At 39.4% G+C, this 18,410-nt stretch overlaps 1 protein-coding gene across 3 annotated transcripts in view; it reads left to right on the top strand.

Annotated features, from left to right (window-relative positions):
• Ripk1 (receptor interacting serine/threonine kinase 1) overlaps positions 1 to 18,202 on the top strand; it is a 42,969-nt gene extending 24,767 nt beyond the window's left edge. For all 3 annotated transcript variants that reach the window (XM_042680337.1, XM_042680336.1, XM_042680338.1), the window contains exons 7-11: positions 5,225 to 5,301; positions 7,677 to 7,767; positions 8,555 to 9,118; positions 16,544 to 16,696; positions 17,699 to 18,202. In XM_042680337.1, the coding sequence (XP_042536271.1) occupies positions 5,225 to 5,301; positions 7,677 to 7,767; positions 8,555 to 9,118; positions 16,544 to 16,696; positions 17,699 to 17,979 (1,166 nt within the window). In that variant the 3' untranslated portion in view covers positions 17,980 to 18,202. The remainder of the gene's footprint in view (positions 1 to 5,224; positions 5,302 to 7,676; positions 7,768 to 8,554; positions 9,119 to 16,543; positions 16,697 to 17,698) is intronic.
• Positions 18,203 to 18,410: the final 208 nt, after the last annotated feature.

Raw genomic sequence — 18,410 nt, 5'->3', positions numbered from 1 at the left:
TCATATTTTCATATTTAGAGTCTAGAGGAATATGGACCTTCACTTCAAATTTTCACAATTTGTATCTGCACTTTTACCTTTTCAGTCTTGCAATATGGATTTTATTAATGTTCTCAAAGAGCTATATTTTGATTATTTTTGTCTATCATTTTTCTGCTCTTTATTACTTCTACTTGTTTTGTGATTGTTTTGGGCTTTATTTTCTAGGTTTAAGGTAGGTACTTGTAATATTGATTTGAGACATGTCTTTTCTAATAATTTGTTGCAATAAATTTCCCTCTCAGACCTGCTTTAGTTGTGTCTCACAATTTTTGGGGGGATGTGGGGGGTAGGTCATTCATGGGTCTTGAACTCTGGGCCTGGGCTTTGTCCCTCAGCTCTTTCGCTCAAAGCTAGCACTCTACCACCTGAGCCACAGCGCCACTTCCGGTTTTCTGGTGGTTTATTGGAGATATGAGTCTCACTGACTTTGCTTCCTGGGCTGGCTTTGAACCACGATCCTCAGATCTCAGCCTCCTGAGTTGCTAGGATTACAGGCCTCCAGCACCCGACATGTCTCACAATTTTTTTTTACATGTTGTTTTTTTAATACATTTTTTAATATTTTTAATATCCTGTGTGACTTTTTTTGACTCCTGTATTATTAGAAGTGTAACGTTATGTTTCCAATTATTTGGAGATTTTCCTGTCATTTTACTGGGCTTGATTCTATTGTGGTGAAAAGATATGTTCTATGTGCTTCAATTTGGTTAGGGTTGCCTTATGGCCAAGGTCTTGACTGTTTTGGCATAAGTTCTGTAGACACATGAGAGTAATATTTGGGTCTTCTCTTCATGTTGGTTAAATGTCTACTAAATTTGATTAAATCCAGTTGGTTGTTTTATCCTTCTATGTCTTTGCTGACTTATTGTCTAGCTGTTCATTCAGTTATAGAGAGAAGGATGTTCATGTTCCACATATAATTGTAAAGTTATCTTTCTGTTTTTAATTCTGTCTCTTGGTTGGTGCATCCACATTTAGAATTTTTATATCATCTTGGTGGACTGATCCTTTTGTCATTATGTAAGTATCCCTGTCTGTCTGCACTATCTTTATGCTCTAGTTCAAGATGTTATTCAAGATTAATCAAACTGCTCTGCTTTTCCCTTGATTAATATATCTTTTTCTATTGTTCTATGTTTAAGTTCCCTGAGGCATTTTGTGTGAAGTGAGTTTTTTATGACAACAAACATTTGGGTCATGTTTTCTAAATCTCTTCTGCCAATCCTGTTTTTTGTTTGGTGTATTTAGACCATTTGCATTTAATTTACTTATTGGTATATTAGTACCTAAGTCTACCACTTTAGTTTGCTTTCTGTTTGTGCTTACTGTCTTTTACATATGCTTTCATAGATGTTTTATATTAGTAAACTTTCCATTGCTGTAATAAAATGTATGAAATAATCAACTTACAAAGAGAAAAAGGAGTTTTGTCTTAATTTCAGTCTATGGCTGGTTAGTCCCATTCCTTTTATGCCCGTGGTGAGGTAGGAGCAGAAAATTTAGTAAATTCTTTTCATGTTCTGGCATGCATAAGAGAAAAACAATTTTTAAAAAGCACTCACAGAATTTGGGAAATTATGTAATCACTTAACCACAATTAAAAAAAAAAGAACCTCGGGGAAGGTAGGGAGGGAAGGGATAGTAGGGGGAAAACAATGGAGGGGGTAACAATGCTCAATAGGAAGTGTAACCCTCTGTATAGTATCTTTACAATAAAAATTTTTTAAAAAAGCACTCACAGGATTTAGGAAAATATTTATTATGTTTATTTTTGTATTATATTAATATAAGAATGAGCCAGATAGAAAAGATGCATAAATAAAGCAAAGTATGGGTGAGGGGTGACATCTGTAGAGCTTCATTAGACCCATCACCTTCTCAGTCCCTCTGTGATACCAATCCAAAAAATGTATGACTTCTTATAGAGGTTGTATTATGTCAGCATGATTGATTAAATCAATGATCATTTTGGAGTTATAAGGAGGGTACCCAAGGGTTTTAGCTCTGTAATGTGGCTTTGTCTCTGGGGACCAGTCTGTTATGAAACTGTCTATTCTTCTAGCCACTGCCCCAAAGACACACTTATTCAGGAGCTATCAAGAATTAAATCAGGGACACAGGCTAAGTATTTATTTGTAATCTGAAAGGATTAATGAAAGGATCCATCACATCCATGCCAGGGGACCACGCAGAGGCAAGAAGGCACAGGAGAAAGATTATTACAAGGTTTATTAGAGGAGACATATTTCCCCCATAGAGAGAGCACATGGCATCCTCCCCAGCAGGGTCTGGGGGTTAGGAAGTGAGGTAGATGGGAGTTCTGGTGGGTCTGGGTGGAGAGAGGGGCCAGCTGTATGGTAAGAACTTCAGGGCAGGGAGGGGGTCAGGTCTGAGTGGAGCTGAGGACCAAAGGTGGGCATAATGCTTACAGAATCTACTACTTGTGAGGCTGGGAAGGTGGCTCAGTGGTAGAGCGCTTGCCTTGCATGCTTGAGGCCCTGGGTTAAATTCCTCAGCACCACATAAGCAGGAAAAAAAAAAAGCCACAAGTGTCACTGTGGCTCAAGTGGTAGAGCACTAGCCTTGAGCTGAAGAGCTGAGGGACAGCGCCTAGGCCCAGAGTTCAGGCCCCACGACCGGACCAAAAAAAAAAAAGAATCTACTACATGTATTCTTCCTTCCTGAGTTTCCAAGGTGTCTTCTTTTATAATTGGATATTTTAGCCATTCTTCTAGAGTAATTAATGCTTTTACTTTTCCTCTGAGAATGTCTTGATTTTCCAGATATTTTAGAAGGACAGTTTTACTGAGTTTAGGATTCTGAATTGACAGTTCTATTTGAAGGATCCCACACATCCATGCCAGGGGACCATGCAGAGACAGGCAAGCAGGCACAGGAGAAGATTATTATAAGGTTTATTAGAAGAGCCATATTTCCCCCAAGAGGGAGCACAGGGCCTCCATCCCTATCCAGGTAGCAGGAGTGTCTGAGAGATAGGAAGTAAGGTAGATAGGAGTTCAGGTGGGTCTGGGGGAAGAGAGGGAGGGGCCAGCTATATGGCCGGAACTCCAGGAATGGGAGGGGACCCAGGTGTGGGTGGAACTGAGGACCAAAGATGAGCATAATACTAATACTAATTTTTTCAGCACTAGGTAAATATTGAGGTACTTTATTTTAGCCACCATGGCTTCAAATTTTATCTGTCGTAATCATGTGTGCTTTCTCTCCCATACACGATACTTTCCCTTGGAATTACTTTTCATGTTTTGGGTTTTCTTTTTCTTGTTTTGTAGAGATTTACTTATTCTTTGCCTTGGTGTGGATATTTTTTGGCATTTATTTGGCTTGGGTTTTGTTTAGTTTCTTGAATGTGTAGATGTATGTATCATATCATGTTTCAGAATCTTTAGCCATGAAAAGCTTTAGCTTTTCAGTTATATTATTTCTTATGCCCTCCTGGAACTAGGATGGCATAAATGCTAAATCTTATGTTATATCCTACAGATTTCTGAGGCTCTACGTTTTTTTCTCAGTTAACTTTCTCCATCTCATTTGGATCAGGCAGTCTGGCATTCTCTATTACATTTCACTGATTATTTTTTCTTCCTCCATTTGGCTTTTAGGCTCATGTGCTATATGCTGAGTTTCTTGTTCTCGATATTGTATTCTTCATACTTAAAATTGATATATTTTGGTGAATTTTGTTGATTTTGTTATTGATGGGCATGAACCCAGGCTTTGAGCATGGTGAGCATACACTCTACTACTGTATTTAGACCCATCCTCCTTCTTTGCTAAGGCTTTCCATTCTTCCATGTATTTTAAGCAAGTTTGTAATTTCTTTGTAAACATTTTTATTGTGTCTACTTTGCCATTTGGGGGGCAATAAAACCAACATCTCTGTAGTCTCAGTGTTGTTATCTTTTGCCTTTATTCATGCAGTTAAGCATCTTTCTGGTCCATTGTACCTTAGACTTTTCCTTCCTACATGGTGCGAGTCTGAACTTCCTTATTCCTCTGTTTTAGCTGAACTTGTTTTACCCTGGCCTGGCAGGAGGAATAGTGGTTATTACCTTACAAATGCCATGTAGAGGTAGAAATCCAGGTTTTCTGGTTATCCTCATTGATACCAAAGATGGAGGTCCCTCAGGCCTACCAGATGGCAGAGGACATCCAGATCTCCATGAGGCTTCTTCCAACATTTCCTTTGTGGAGAACAGAAAAAAAGTATCCTATTACTGTCATATGGGAACAAGTGCCAGGCTGCTGTTGTGGCCTACTGACCCCATGGGTGTGGAGTGACTCACTCCCAGCCATTAGGCTGAAAGGTTCAGGCTTCCTGTTTGGCAGTCTCTGACAGCAGCCTGGTGGGGGTTAATTGACTCTCCTGAGGGGAAGGTCCAAGATGTTCACTGGTCAGAGCTGATGTGAGCTGGGGAAGAGTCACAGTTTGCTTCACGCTAGAATACAGACACTATGGATCAAAGGATTTCTACGTTAGTAGGCTGCCCCTAACTTAGTCCTGTGGCTAGAAAGAAGAGGCTGTATTGTTGTCTGTGCCTCTGGGTGTTTGAGCATTTCTAGCTTTTCAGCTGCAGCTCTGGGATTTAGGAGAGAAAGAAGAAATATAGGAACTCACTATTTGGTGTTTACTCAGACCCTCAGGCCTCAACTAATCTGCTTTCTTTTCTCCTGCTTACAAAACATCTATAGGTTTGTTTGATATATATATAGATATATAGATATGTATATATGTATATGGATATATAGGGATTTGTCCTTAGCAAGAAGAAGAAGCAAAGTACATCTGCTCCATCTTTTTGAAGTCTTATATTCCTTTTAAAGTAGCAAATGAAACCTTTCCCTCAGTTCTTATTCTGAGTATCCAACCCTCTCATAAACTTGATGCCAGATGGACAGAAACTTGGAGTTTGCCCATCTTGCATTGCTAAAGCTTTGCTAAACCTAGAAAGAGCCAAGCGTACACTGTTAGGTCAGAGGTTCAACTTCTATTGATGCTCTGGCTCTTGTTCTTTCTTCCTAGTGTTTCAGATGAAACGATAATTTGGAGCTTAAGACTTTATTTTAATGCTTTTATCACAGGTTAAGATAAGTAATTCAAAGAAAATATTTTTTATCTGTCTTCAAAATATGAAATTTAAAGGACAATTTTCTCACATAGGTATTGAAGAAATATTTAGACCTTTGTATGACTGTCAGTTGAAAGGAAACATAGAAGCAGATGTAGAAAGTTTAAAGGTAAGTAATATGCTCAAAAATCAATATATCAAAGCATGTATAATCAATTGGAAAAAACAAAGCAGTGTAAATTGTTGCTAAGATTTGAAGTTAAAAAGCTTGGTGAACACATAAAACCAATTCAGCAGTTATATTCAAGTACTGTCATATTTACAAACTCAGCTTGTTTCACTATCAAAATACAGGAAATGAAAAAATATATATGTCCATGTAAAGCCAAAACACAAAGTTACTGAAAAAAAAAAAAATGGAAAGTACTATAAGTGAATTTGCTATTTTGAAGTATTGTGTGGGTGTGCGCGTGCACGCGCACGTGCGCAGACACCTATTCTAGGGCTTCCCATAGTCCTGAGCCATACCTCAAGTTCTGGTTTTTTGCTGACTTATTGGAGATAAGAGTCTACTGGATTTGCCTAACCAGGCTGGCTTTGAACCACAGTTCTTAAATCTCAGCCTCCCAAGTTATTAGTATTACAGGTATGAGCCACCAGAGTCCAGCCATTTTAAGAAATTCTTAAACAGGCTGTGGGTAGTAGCATGTATGAAGCCTTAGGTTTGATTCCTAGCACTGAGTGAAAAATCAGAAGACAGAATTGTATTTTCTGATATACAGCAGAAAAATGTTAAGCTAACTTTGAGTAAGAAGTACTAAAGGAGCAATAGACAGATGGGAGTAGTAATTTCGTTCATGCTCTCTAGATGTGTCACATCTTTACCAAAGTTAGCCTGTACCACAACACAATCCTGTTCATGCTTCCCATATAGCCAGGATGACAAACATATGCCCCAGGCTTTGTTCATTGGTTGAGATGAAAACTGTAATTCTGATCTCTACCTCATGAGTAGCATGGATTTTAGGCATGAGTTGCCATGCCCAGCCTTAGAAAATACTTTTATTTGGGCTGGGAAGGTGGCTCAGTGGTAGAGCGCTTGCTTTGCATGCTCAAGGCCCTGGGTTCGATTCCTCAGCACCACATAAGAAAAAAGCCGGAAGTGGCGCTGTGGCTCAAGTGGTAGAGCACTAGCCTTGAGCTGCAGAGCTGAGGGACAGTGCCCAGGCCCAGAGTTCAGGCCCCACGACCGGACCCAAAAAAAAAACAAAACAAAGAAAATACTTTTATTTGAAAGCTAACAAAAACATTAAATATTAAGCTGGACACTGGTGGCTCATGCCTGTAATCCTAGCTACAGGAGGCTAAGATCGAGGCTCATGGTTCAAAGCCAGCCCTGTCAGGAAAGTATGAGACTCTCATCTCCAGTTAACTACCAGAAAACTGGAGGTGGTGCTGTGACTCAAAGTGGTAGAGGAATACCTTTGATCAAAAAGAGCTTAGGGACAGTGCACATGTCTGGAGTTCTAAGACCTACAAGCAAAAACAAAACAAAACCCAAAACACTATATATTAAAAATTATAAAGTGCACTTTATTAGCGTACTTAGTATTTTAGTCTCAGATACATGTACCAGGAAAAAGGAAAGGCTACCAGGTGCCAGTGGGTCGCACCTGTAAATTGTAGCTACTTAGGAGGCTGAGATCTGATGATTTTGGTTTGAAGCCAGCCTGGACAGGAATGTTTTTGAGACTCTTATCTCCAATTAACCACCAAAAACTTGGACATGGAGCTGTAGCTTAAGTGGTAGAGTGCTAGCCATGAGGAAAAAAGACAAAAAAAGAAAAAAGAAAAATATCAGAGATAGCACATAGACTGAGTTCAAGCTCAGGAAAAAAGAAAGGAAGAAGCAGAGGAGAAAGAGAAGGAGGAGAAGGAGGGAGAGGGGAAAGTGGGAAAAAAGGGGAGTGAGGGAGAGGGAGCAAGCGAAGTTCAAAGAAGAGCTGAAAAGTAGTGAAAATTGAATTAGCCAACCATATCTAAAGATAGCAAAACTAACCTAATGAAAATGAAGTAGTGACACTGAGTAGTGATAGATTAGTAAAGATGAAAACACCTGCTAGAGGACACAAAAAGGCAAGTGTTGCTTTTAAAGGCTGGTAAAATTGATCAGTTAAGCCTGATTGATTGATTAATTAAGCCTAATCTCTTGTTTTGTTTTTTGCCTAAGAATGTCCTCAAACTGCTGTCCTACTAGTCATGTCTCCCACATAGCTGGGATTTACAAGTGTAAACCACTATACCTAGCTTGTTGGCTGGTAAACCACTATACCTAGCTTAGTGCTAAAAAAGAGTATCAAGAAGTTTTTGCCTAGACTGGTCCCTATCCATGATCCTCCTAATTTCTAGAGTAGTTTCTCAGTAGCTAGAACTGCAGGTCTGTGGATTACCGTGCCCAGCCTAAGATCCATTCTTACAATAATTTTCTAGGACTCAATATTATCTCCTATTTACTAAAGTATGTATTTGTGTTCTTAATTATAGAAAGAATATCCAGACCAAAATTTACTTTTGAAGAGAATGCAGTCTCTCCAAATTGATTCTGTTGCATTACCACCAAGCAGATCAAATTCAGGTAACTAACCCTACAATTAAAATCTATTTCTAAGGTACTATTCAGACCCATATGGACACAGAAGGAACTATAAAAATGAGCTTCTGCTATCAAGGAATTTAAGATATATTCTGGACACGCATTGTATGTCTTTGAAATATTAAATAGCTGCAGTGACCACAGTCATCAAGTGTCTTGAAACCAAGAAGCCTAATGTGTCTGACAGGGAGAAAGTGATGGCTTAGCAGAAAGAAGGGTACATATGTGAGAGCAAAGTCCTTGAGGTCATAGGTGACTACATCTATGTAAGCAGAGAGGTTGGTCTCACAGTCCAGCAGGGACGCTTTTCATTAGAAGGGAAAGGCAGAGTGTAGGATAGCTAAGCCACTTCTCTCTGCTCTGATGTAAATCACTTCACCTCATTTAAGCATCCTCCATCAAGTTCTGGTGATGACTCCCACTCCCATAAGGCATTATAGAATGAAAGCACTATGCCACGTGCGGAGCGCTCTGCTGCTTATTTGTGGGTCCACCCTCGTTGCACTGGAACAACAACCCAAGTCCCTTTCCTCCCAACTCATCCCTCTGCTCACTCACTCTTCTGTGGCCCAGGATCATTTCCCCATGCTCCCTTACTACAAGCAGACTCTCTTACTGATTGTAAAACTTGTAGGACAAGGTCCAGTTACTAAAGAGACTTATTCCTTTCCTTTTCCTTCTTAGCATTTCACTGTAAAGGACAGATTTGTGATGCTGCTGTTTTAAATGTTTTGTGAAACTTACCTTGGTAATTTCCTCTCTGTAACAGAACAGCCTGGTTCACTGCATAGTTCTCAGGGACTAGAGATGGGTCCTGTGGAGGAGTCCTGGTTCTCTTCTTCTCTAGAGCTCCCACAAGAAGACACTGAGCCCAACCTGCAGCGAAAACTCCAGGAAGAGGCCAGCTATCATATCTTTGGCAACCGTATGGACAAACAGACAAAACTACAACCCAGACAGAATGTTCCTTGTAACAGAGAAGAGGAAAAGAAACGAAGGGTCTCCCATGACCCTTTTGCACATCAGAGATCTTCAGGGAATGTGCCGAGCACAGGTGTAAAAGGTCTTGCTCATCTCAGTGCAACCAGTCATGGTAATGCCATACACCAATGGACAGGGCTCACCAGCCAACCCCAGGAACTATATTGGAACAGTGAGTTACATAATTTACCTGGGATTGGAACACAAGTTTTTGATCCAGGAGCAGCAGCTGCAGGAGTTTGGTATGGGCCAAATCCAAGCCAAATGCATAATCTGAATATAACTCCAGTGCCTGAGACAAATATCTTAGGAAGCACACCCACCATTCCATATTGCCCCATGCCACCAACAGGTAAACAATCTTAATTTTTTTCTCTTCTGAAAGTAAGGCAGCCTATTTGCTGTATTATGGTAGGCTGTACATTATCAGTGGTGACAAATAACAGGTTTATTAAAGTCTTCAGCTCCCAAATATAACTGGCCATGTGGCAAGCTGGCCTTAGACTACCATATGGTCTGGTCTTCAACTTTCAAATGAAGTTCCTTTGGCTAAGGACCCATCCCAGCTGCCGTAATTGTTAGGGTTCAGAACCTTTGTAAGTGACAGGCATCTTACATTCTCCCTGAATGACCTCACTCTCTGATAAATGGTTAGATGTTTGCTTGACTTTTATCTTGCTTGCTGTTCCCTGAGGAAAATTAGTCTCACATACATTTTATTTCTTATCTCCATAGGCTCTAGAATACCATTTGTGATGAGAAAAATAACTTTTATTTCAATTTGCATATTTCTATCAGTTGATGTCAAAACTAGGTGATAGTAGTTACTAATAATTTAATAGCCAGCATCCTTACCAAATAACATTTAATAACACCACCTTAATTTCTGATTAACTTCCATTAACCACAGCTATTGGTGCCTTGGAATCCTGAAGTGAGAATAGGTAGAAGAAGCATTGATGACCATATATCTTTCCGGGCTTGGGTATGGGTCAGTGGCACCCCGTCTGGGTGAGGTCCTGAGTACAATCTCCAGCAATGCAAAAATGAGCAAGAAAAAAACCATAAAGCTTCTCAGATTTTCTTTCAAAATAGAAAATTGTCCAAAACCTTCTGTGGAAACATTCTGGATTTCTCCTGCAGCATTTATTATAGAATTTAAGGGATGCAAAACATTAGATTAGGCATTAAGCAGGATAGTCACCTGTGTGAGATGTCCTTTAGTTTCCTTTGTGTCTGCTGCTAAAATATTTCATGAGTGTCTCCATCAGTTTATTCATTCATGATTAATTTGGCAACACAAATTTCTAGAGCACTTCATGGTTTCTGCCAGGTTATTTTCTAGGCACTAGAGATGTCAATTAACAAAAAACCTGAGAGTTTAAATCCTGATGTGTGGAAAGAGCACAAATCAGTGTTTAATGCATCATACTTTTTAATCCCACCTTTGAGTAACTCAAGCTACTTAGATGCCAGAAATCTCTATTAGATCTCCCTGATCCTCTGATGTTGATTGTGCCAATAACATGGGTACAAGAATGGGTCTGTCTACTTCATGATTTTGAGATATTCGTAGTAGGGGAAGGAAGTCTTTACTCCACAGTCATTAGAGAAGTTATATGTGTTTGTATACTAAGGATAATCCTGCAAAGGAATTAGTTGAGTTTCTCCCTGCAAATTTAACTGATCATTCTTCTACTTGATTTTGCTTTCATCAGCTAGGTTTAATTCTGCTCCAAATGTAGGTTTTCTAATTTGCCAGCCAAATAAGTAGGGTATGTCTCAGTAGTAAAAACAAAATGAAAATAACTGTTTCTTTATTTTGATTACAATAGCTCCCAAGATCTTTCTTTTTTTATTCAGTGAACTGTTCAAATTAGGTTAGAAAAAAATAGCTCACACTCAGGAGTTAGGGGATGTGAGTTCTAAACCTGTGGATAACAGTTGCTATCTACATCATTCTGTGTGAATTATTTTGCCTGCCTACCATTCATTGCCCTCAATTATAAATGAAAATGTTCCAGTGAAAGGTTAACATAATGAAGCTCTTCTTTGTTTCTAGTTCTACATTAGTTTCTTCATTCCACAACTTTTTGTTTGTTTTCCTGTGAATCAGTGAAAACTAAACTACAACTTACTACAACCTTGATGATACAGCAAAGGCAAAAGAAAAGTTTACAGCTCTGATTGCCTACATTTGAAAATTGCACTTAAAGGTCTTAGAAAAATAAGAACAAGGGCTGGGAAGTTGGCTCAGTGGTAGAGCGCTTGCCTTGCATGCTTGAAGCCCTGGGTTAAATTCCTCAGCACCACATAAGCAAAAAGAAAAAAGCCGGAAGTGGCGCTGTGCCTCAAGTGGTAGAGCACTAGCCTTGAGCTAAAGAGCTGAGGGACAGTGCTCAGTCCCAGAGTTCAGGCCCCACGACCGGACCCCCCCCCCAAAAAAAAAGAAAAATAAGAACAAGCCAAGCCCAAAATTCATAAATGAAAAGTAATAATAAAGATCAAGGTGGAATTTAATGAAATAGGGACTAAAAGAACAGTGCAAAAAATCAAGGTTCTTTGGAAAGATAAATAAGATTGACAAACCCTTAATTCAACTAATCAAAAGAAAGAGAAAATCCAAATTATAAAAAAAGATTAAAATGAGATATTCAAAGGAGGCTACTCTTAGAGGAAGAACACAAAGGTACAGTAAGATTTAGTGACTCATTAGGAAACATTTTGAAAACTTGCAATCCAGTACTTCAGAAAACCTAAAAGAAATGGTTCCATTTCTAGTTACCTGTGATCAACCAAAACTGGACCAAGAAGAGATAGATAGATAGATAGATAGATAGATAGATAGATAGATAGATAGGTAGGTAGGTAGGTAGATAGATAGATAGATAGATAGATAGATAGATAGATAGATGGATAGATAGATGGATAGATAGCAATGAGATTGAAATAGTTCTAAAATGTCTCCCAACAAAGAAGAGCCCAGGACAGAATATATTCACTGCTGAATTTGACCAAAATTTAAAGAAGAACAGACATTAACACCCTTAAAACTATTCCTTAAAATAGATTAGAAATAAATGCAAAGTCATCCTTAAAATGCCATTGTTACCTTGATTCTAAATAAATAAGGATACAACAAAAAAGATGAACATAGGTACAGAAATCCTCAATAAAATACAAACCAAATTCAAAAAAAAACACTAAAAACAATGATACCTCATAACAAACTGGTTCATTGCAGGGAAGCAATAATGGTTCAATAAATTGCAAATCAACAAACATAACATATGATAGGATTAAAGACAAAGATTTTGCCAGGTGCCAGTGTCTCATGCCTGTAATCCTAGCTACTCTGGAGATTGAGATCTGAGGATCATGGTTCAAAGCCAGCTGGAGCAGGAAAGTCCATGAGACTCTATCTCCAATAAACCACTCAGAAAACCAAGAGTGGTGCTATGGCTCAAGTGGTAGAGTGCTAGCCTTGAGCTGAAGAGCTGAGAGACAGTGCCCAAGCCCAGAGTTCAAGCCCCAGGACAGACAAAAACAAAAAACAAAACAAAAAAAAGATTACATGATCATGACATAATTCTGCATCCCTTCACAATAAAAGCCTTGAAGAAACTAGAAATGAAGAATCATACTTCAACATAATTAAGGCTACTTACAACAAACCTATAACCAACCTCATACTCAGTGGGGAAGGACTATAAATATTTCCTCTAAAATCAGGAATGAGACAGATGTTTTCATTATTTCCCACCTTAGTCAGTATAGTGCATCAAATCTTAACTAGTTACAAGGCCAATGAGAGAAATAAAAAGAGACAAAAATAGAAAATGAACAAGTCAAATCATCTCCTATTTGAATACATATGATCTTATTCTTAAAGAGTAATACCTGATAACACTTTGAGCAAAGTAGAAGGAAGCATAACATACAAAAATCAATAGATTTTCTACATGCCAATATCAAATATGTTAATAAAAATCTGGAAAAACAATCACATTCATAGTAGCCTCTAAAATATTAAATACCTAGGAATAAACTTAAAGGCAGTAATAGCCCTCTGCAATAAAAATTATGAAACACTGAAGAAATTGAAAGAGACACTAGAAGAGAGAAAACCCTCCCATGTTCATATTATTCTTAAGCATGAAATGCAAATCAAAACTACAATGAACAGGGTACCAGTGGCTCACACCTATAATCCTAGCTAATCAGGAGAATGACATAAGAGGATCACAGTTGAAAGCCAGCTCAGGCAAGACAGCGACACTCTTATCTCCAATTAGCCACCAAAAAGTGGAAAATGGAAATGTGGCTCAGGTGGTAGAATGCTAGCCTTGAGGACAAAATGCTGAGCAGCACCCAAGGCCCTCAGTTCAAGCTCCAGGACTGGCAAAAAAAAAAAAATTCTACTTGAAATTCTGTCTCACCCAGTCAGAATAACAATCAAGAAAACAAACAACAAAAGTTAACGATGATGCAGGAGACAAGAGAACTCTTATACATTCTTGGTGGAAAGGTAACTTAATCCAGCCACTATAGAATGAGTACAGCAAAAAATAAAAAGTTAAGATCCTGCCTATATCACTGCTAGATATATATTCAAAGGAATCAGAGTCAGCAGACAATATTTACAATAGTTAAGTTACAAAATTAGCCTAGATGAATGGATAAAGAAACTATGCTATATAAACAATGGATTATTAGTCAGCCATAAGGAAGAACAAAATTAAGCCACTTTCAGGAAATGGATTGTATAGGAGATCACTATGTTAACCAAAATAAGACAAATATTTCATGTTTTATCCCATGTACATTTGTTTTGTTTCTTTACTAAAAAAAGGACATGAGGGGCTGGGAAGGTGGCTCAGTGGCAAAATGCTTGCCTTGCATGCTTGAGGCCCTGGGTTTGATTCCTCAGCACCACATAAGCAGAAAAAGTTGGAAGTGGCGCTGTGGCTCAAGCGGTAGAGTGCTAGCCTTGGGCTGAGGAGCTCAGGGATAGCGCCCAGGCCCACGACCAACAAAAAAGAAGGAGGGGGGGGGAACATGTAGAAGATGACTATCAGTAGAGATTCATAGGAAGGAGGACAAGGAAGTAGATGAAGCAAATATGAATATGATTCTAAAATTATAATGAAACCCATTATTTTATATAACACTAATTAAATTCACTGGCTTCGTGATGGAGTGGAGAAGTACGGGGTAAAATACTGGGGTAAATTGCACTAAGTCAAAGTGCTGTCTGGACTTAACCTCCTATGAGCCAGTGATTAACATAGCCTATTCGTTAACAGTCAGCACAAGCCTTGGACAGTGAGCTAGCTGGGAGGATCAAGCTGGTAAGGCAGTTCAATAAATGATAGCTGATGCTCTCATTGTAGCTGTTATTCATGATCACTTACAGAAGTTGAAGCCTTTAGAGCAGACAACACTCTAGAGACTGCAGCCAGGTTTTTTTCAGAGAGAAATGGTAGCTCCATGGATCACCCAAAATGGCATTCAGCCTCTGGGTGTGTGCATCATACACCACATGTCAGTAGAGCACTAGTTTCCTTGGCTTCATTGAGAAAAATGAACACAGGCACTGTGGCATCTGTTCCCACTGGGCTGGACTTGAGAGCCAGAGGTGCCTCCTGAGCTGATTCACTAAATTTCATTCTCCTCAAAACTGTTTCATTCCTCTGTACCCCTCAAAAATTTGCTAAATGATCTTTAGTGCAACACATTGGACACCTCCACTGCTGCATGAGTGGCACTGGGTACATAGCCTACAGTGAGCCCTAAGCTCCCACGAGGACTAGGAAATAAATGGGCATGGTGTTTGCCCACCTAGGACTCACACACTAGTGGGGAAGGCTGGACCTGACTGATGCACAGCAGCTGAGGGCAGAGGAATGAGTCTAGGATTCGGATTTCAGTGTAGGCTCAAGGAAGGACAGTGATTTCACCTGGTCCTCTGTTGGGAACTCATAGCTGACACTAGCAGATCAGGCCGAGGGAACAGTTGGTGCAAAGGAGGACTACCTTATGATGGATCTGTGCGAAAGTTAGTGGCCCCCAGCCTTTAACCTGGAGAGAGGGAGGAGATGGTAGAAGAAAGTGTCAGAAGATTAGCAGGGAACTGTGGCTAGTTTTGAATATGGACCTGAGAGGTTGAGTTGGTTGAACAAAGTGTAAGGGCACTTAGCAGTCATTTAAGTAAGCCAAGCCTTATTTGCTTGGTCCACCTCTTTCCTGACTTAGTGGCAGCTGAATTTTTGTTTGTTCGGTTTTTTTGAGACTTAATCAGTACATAGCCCAAGCTTAACTTGAACTCAAGATCCTCTAGCTTCAGTCTTCATAGTGGTGATATGGGTAGCCATGCTAGGCCATATTTTTTTAAATTTATGTCTTGTGCCAGTAGCAGGGCTTGCACTCAGGGCCTGGCAATCTTACTTAGATTTTTCCACTCAGGGATACTACCACTTGAGCCATACCTCCACTTCTAGTTTTTGGTGGTTAATTGGAGATGAGAGTTTCACAAACTTTTTCTACCTTTGCTGGCTTCAAACAGTGACCCTCACATCTCAGCCTCCTGAGTAGCTTGGATTCCAGGTGTGAGCCACCAGTACTTAGTTCACATTATTTTTTAATTCTAGTAGAATACTTAGAACAAAAATTTACCATGTTAACTTTTTGAGTTGTGTAGACATAGAGAACATTCATATGGTTGTGCAAGGTCACTGTCTATATCAAGAACATTTCATCCTCCCAAACTGAAGTTCTTCCCCCATTAAGCACTAAATCCCCATCACTCTTTTCCCTAGCCTCAGTTAACCACCATTCTAGTTTCTGTCTCTGATCTAAGTATCTTAATGTGAGTGGAATCAGAGTGTTTGTCCTTTAATAGTTCACCTAGCCAATGTCTTCTGAGTTCAAGAGGTATCAAAACTTACTTTCTCAGACTAAGATTCTGGTATAGGGGAGGTATGATGGCACACACCTGTAGTCCCAGCACTGAGAAGGGCAAGGCTTGCTATTGGGCTGGAGTTTCTGTCTCAAAAAAAAAAAAAAAAAGTTCTGGGGCTAGGAAGGTAGCTCAGTGGTAGAGTGCTTGGCATGCGTGCATGAGGCCCTGGGTTCGATTCCTCAGCACCACATAAGCAAAAAGAAAAAAGCCGGGGGCTGGGAAGGTGGCTCAGTGGTAGAGCGCTTGCCTTGCATGCATGAGGCCCTGGGTTCGATTCCTCAGCACCATATAAGCAAAAAGAAAAAAGCCGGAAGTGGCACTGTGGCTCAAGTGGTAGAGCGCTAGCCTTGAGCTGAAGAGCTGAGGGACAGCACCCAGTCCCAGAGTTCAGGCCCTGCAACCAACCAAAAAAAAAAAAAAGGTTCTGTTGACAGGCATTGGTTGCTTCTACCTTTTGGCTATTGTGAATAATGCTTCTAGGTGTAGAAGTATATTCTCATTCAAGTTTTTTAGGGTAAATACTGAGAGACAATTACAGAATTACATGGTAACCTAATTTTTACTGTTCGGAAAATTCCAGTTTCCCCCTATGCTTGCACCATCTTACACTCAACTATGTACAAGGATCTGTTTTCTCCACATTTTTGCCAACACTACTTTTATTCTAGTAGTCATCTTAATAGTGTGAAGTAAAGTAGCCACATTTTAAAGGAGATAATTTATTCACTCATTTCACTTTAATATGTGGAATAAAGTCCTACAATTTTTCTCTTGGTTTGATCTTATTGACTTACCTCTATCTTTCTCTCTATTCAGATGAGTCCATAAAATATACAATATTCAACAGCAGTGGCATTCAGATTGGAAACTGTAATTATATGGAGATTGGTGGCGTGAGTTCAAAATTTCTAGACAGCACAGGTACTGACTATAAAGAAGAATTAGATTCCAAGTACCAAGATATCTTTGGTAAGATGCTTTTTTAAGGACCTAGTTTTGGGCTGGGGGGTAAATCAGTAGTAGAATACTGGGCTGACATGCACAGTGCTCAGACTTAATCCTAAGCACTGCAAATAAGTAAAATAAATAAATAACCAATCCAACAAAGTAAATAACCAATCCAACATCTGGCAGGCTAACTTGCTTGTTCAGGGGAATATAATGGAATGTTAAATATTTTCTTGTGATAACTTTCTCACTGAAATCTATTCAGTGTTTCTTTTTATAATCCCTTTGTAATTTATTACAAATATGGGGAAAATCTAATATGGGGGGAATCCCAGAATTTTATGACTTCACTGCTAAAATTAAGTCACTGTGTATTAAGTCTTAGAACACTACCTGGCACATAGGAAGTTCTAGAAAGGCATTCAGCTTTCATCAGCATAAGTGTTATTATTCAGACTTGGAAGAAATAGATTCCTCAGGTTCACATCAGAGGGGTTACTGTAGCTTATGTCTGTAATCCTAGCTTCTTAGAAGGCTGGGATGGGAGACTCTTGATTTGAAACCAGCTAGGCAAGAAAGTCCATGGGAATCTTACCTCTCATTGATCACCACAAAACCATAAGTGGGACTGTAACACAAATGGCAAAACAATAATCTTGAGCTTAATACTGTTTCTTAATACTGGTACCAAAAAAAAGAGGTGTTAAACAAACTGTATTGTTAACTAAGGTTGAAGAGAACACAACATAGTAGCTTCTGAGAGGTTTTAGTCACAAAAAATGCCATCATCTAGGTTCAGTTGTACCTGCCAGGAGGAAGGGGTACCATGGTTTAAGTCACACACAGACTTCTTACAGACTAGCAGGCAGGTCAAGTATCATCTCATAAGTAAAGAACTCCATATTTAGCGATTATCTGCTTCATTACCTCCTAATGTTCTTCCCTTTACTTTGGTTTTTCCACAATCCAGGAAGGTAGATTGTTGGGGTGGCTCATAGCTGCTTTCTCTTTTCCATTTGGCAGGTGATACTAGAAGTCTGACTGATGAACACCTGAACCCAGTCAGGGCCCACCTGGGAAAGCAGTGGAAAACCTGTGCCCGGATTCTAGGCTTCGCTGAGTCTCAGATTGATGAAATTGACCATGACTATGAGCGAGATGGACTAAGAGAAAAAGTCTACCAGATGCTCCAGAAGTGGCTGATGAGGGAAGGCAATAAGAGAGCCACAGTGGGAAAGCTGGCATGGGCACTTTATCATTGTTCTAGAAGAGACCTTCTGAATTGCTTGATACAGGTCAACTAAAATTACCCCTGGAGGGGCTTTGGTAACATGAAACACCTTCCTTTCTTAGTAGCTAACCCACTGAGAATCATGCTGCCCATAATGTTCAGAATTCTTTCCACGGAACATTCTGTGTCTTCAGACATATCTCGTACATTTTGGAGCTGAAGAACGAGAAGTCTACAGCTAGCAACCTACTTTCAGGAAAAGTATAAGAAAAATCTTTTAATGATGCAGACCAATTTTTTAAAAAGAAGACAGAAACTAATTGAGTCTTGAAATGAAGAGAAGAGTTCTAGTAGAACTTTGCTAGCTCAAGTGTATGGCTCCAAGAAGAACTTCATGGAGAAAATACCACACACAATATTCATGATGCTTAAGGGTGTAGATCTATACCACTGATGTTTGGCTCATTTTTTCTGCTGAACTTTTGCTTTTTCATTATATCACAT

The sequence above is a fragment of the Dipodomys spectabilis genome, unplaced genomic scaffold, assembly GCF_019054845.1.
Source record: "Dipodomys spectabilis isolate Male_0828 unplaced genomic scaffold, ASM1905484v1 ptg000059l, whole genome shotgun sequence".
In the NCBI taxonomy this organism is placed as follows: domain Eukaryota; kingdom Metazoa; phylum Chordata; class Mammalia; order Rodentia; family Heteromyidae; genus Dipodomys; species Dipodomys spectabilis.
The sequence above is the reverse complement of the archived record's forward strand: the minus strand, read 5'-3'. Positions and strand labels throughout refer to the sequence as shown.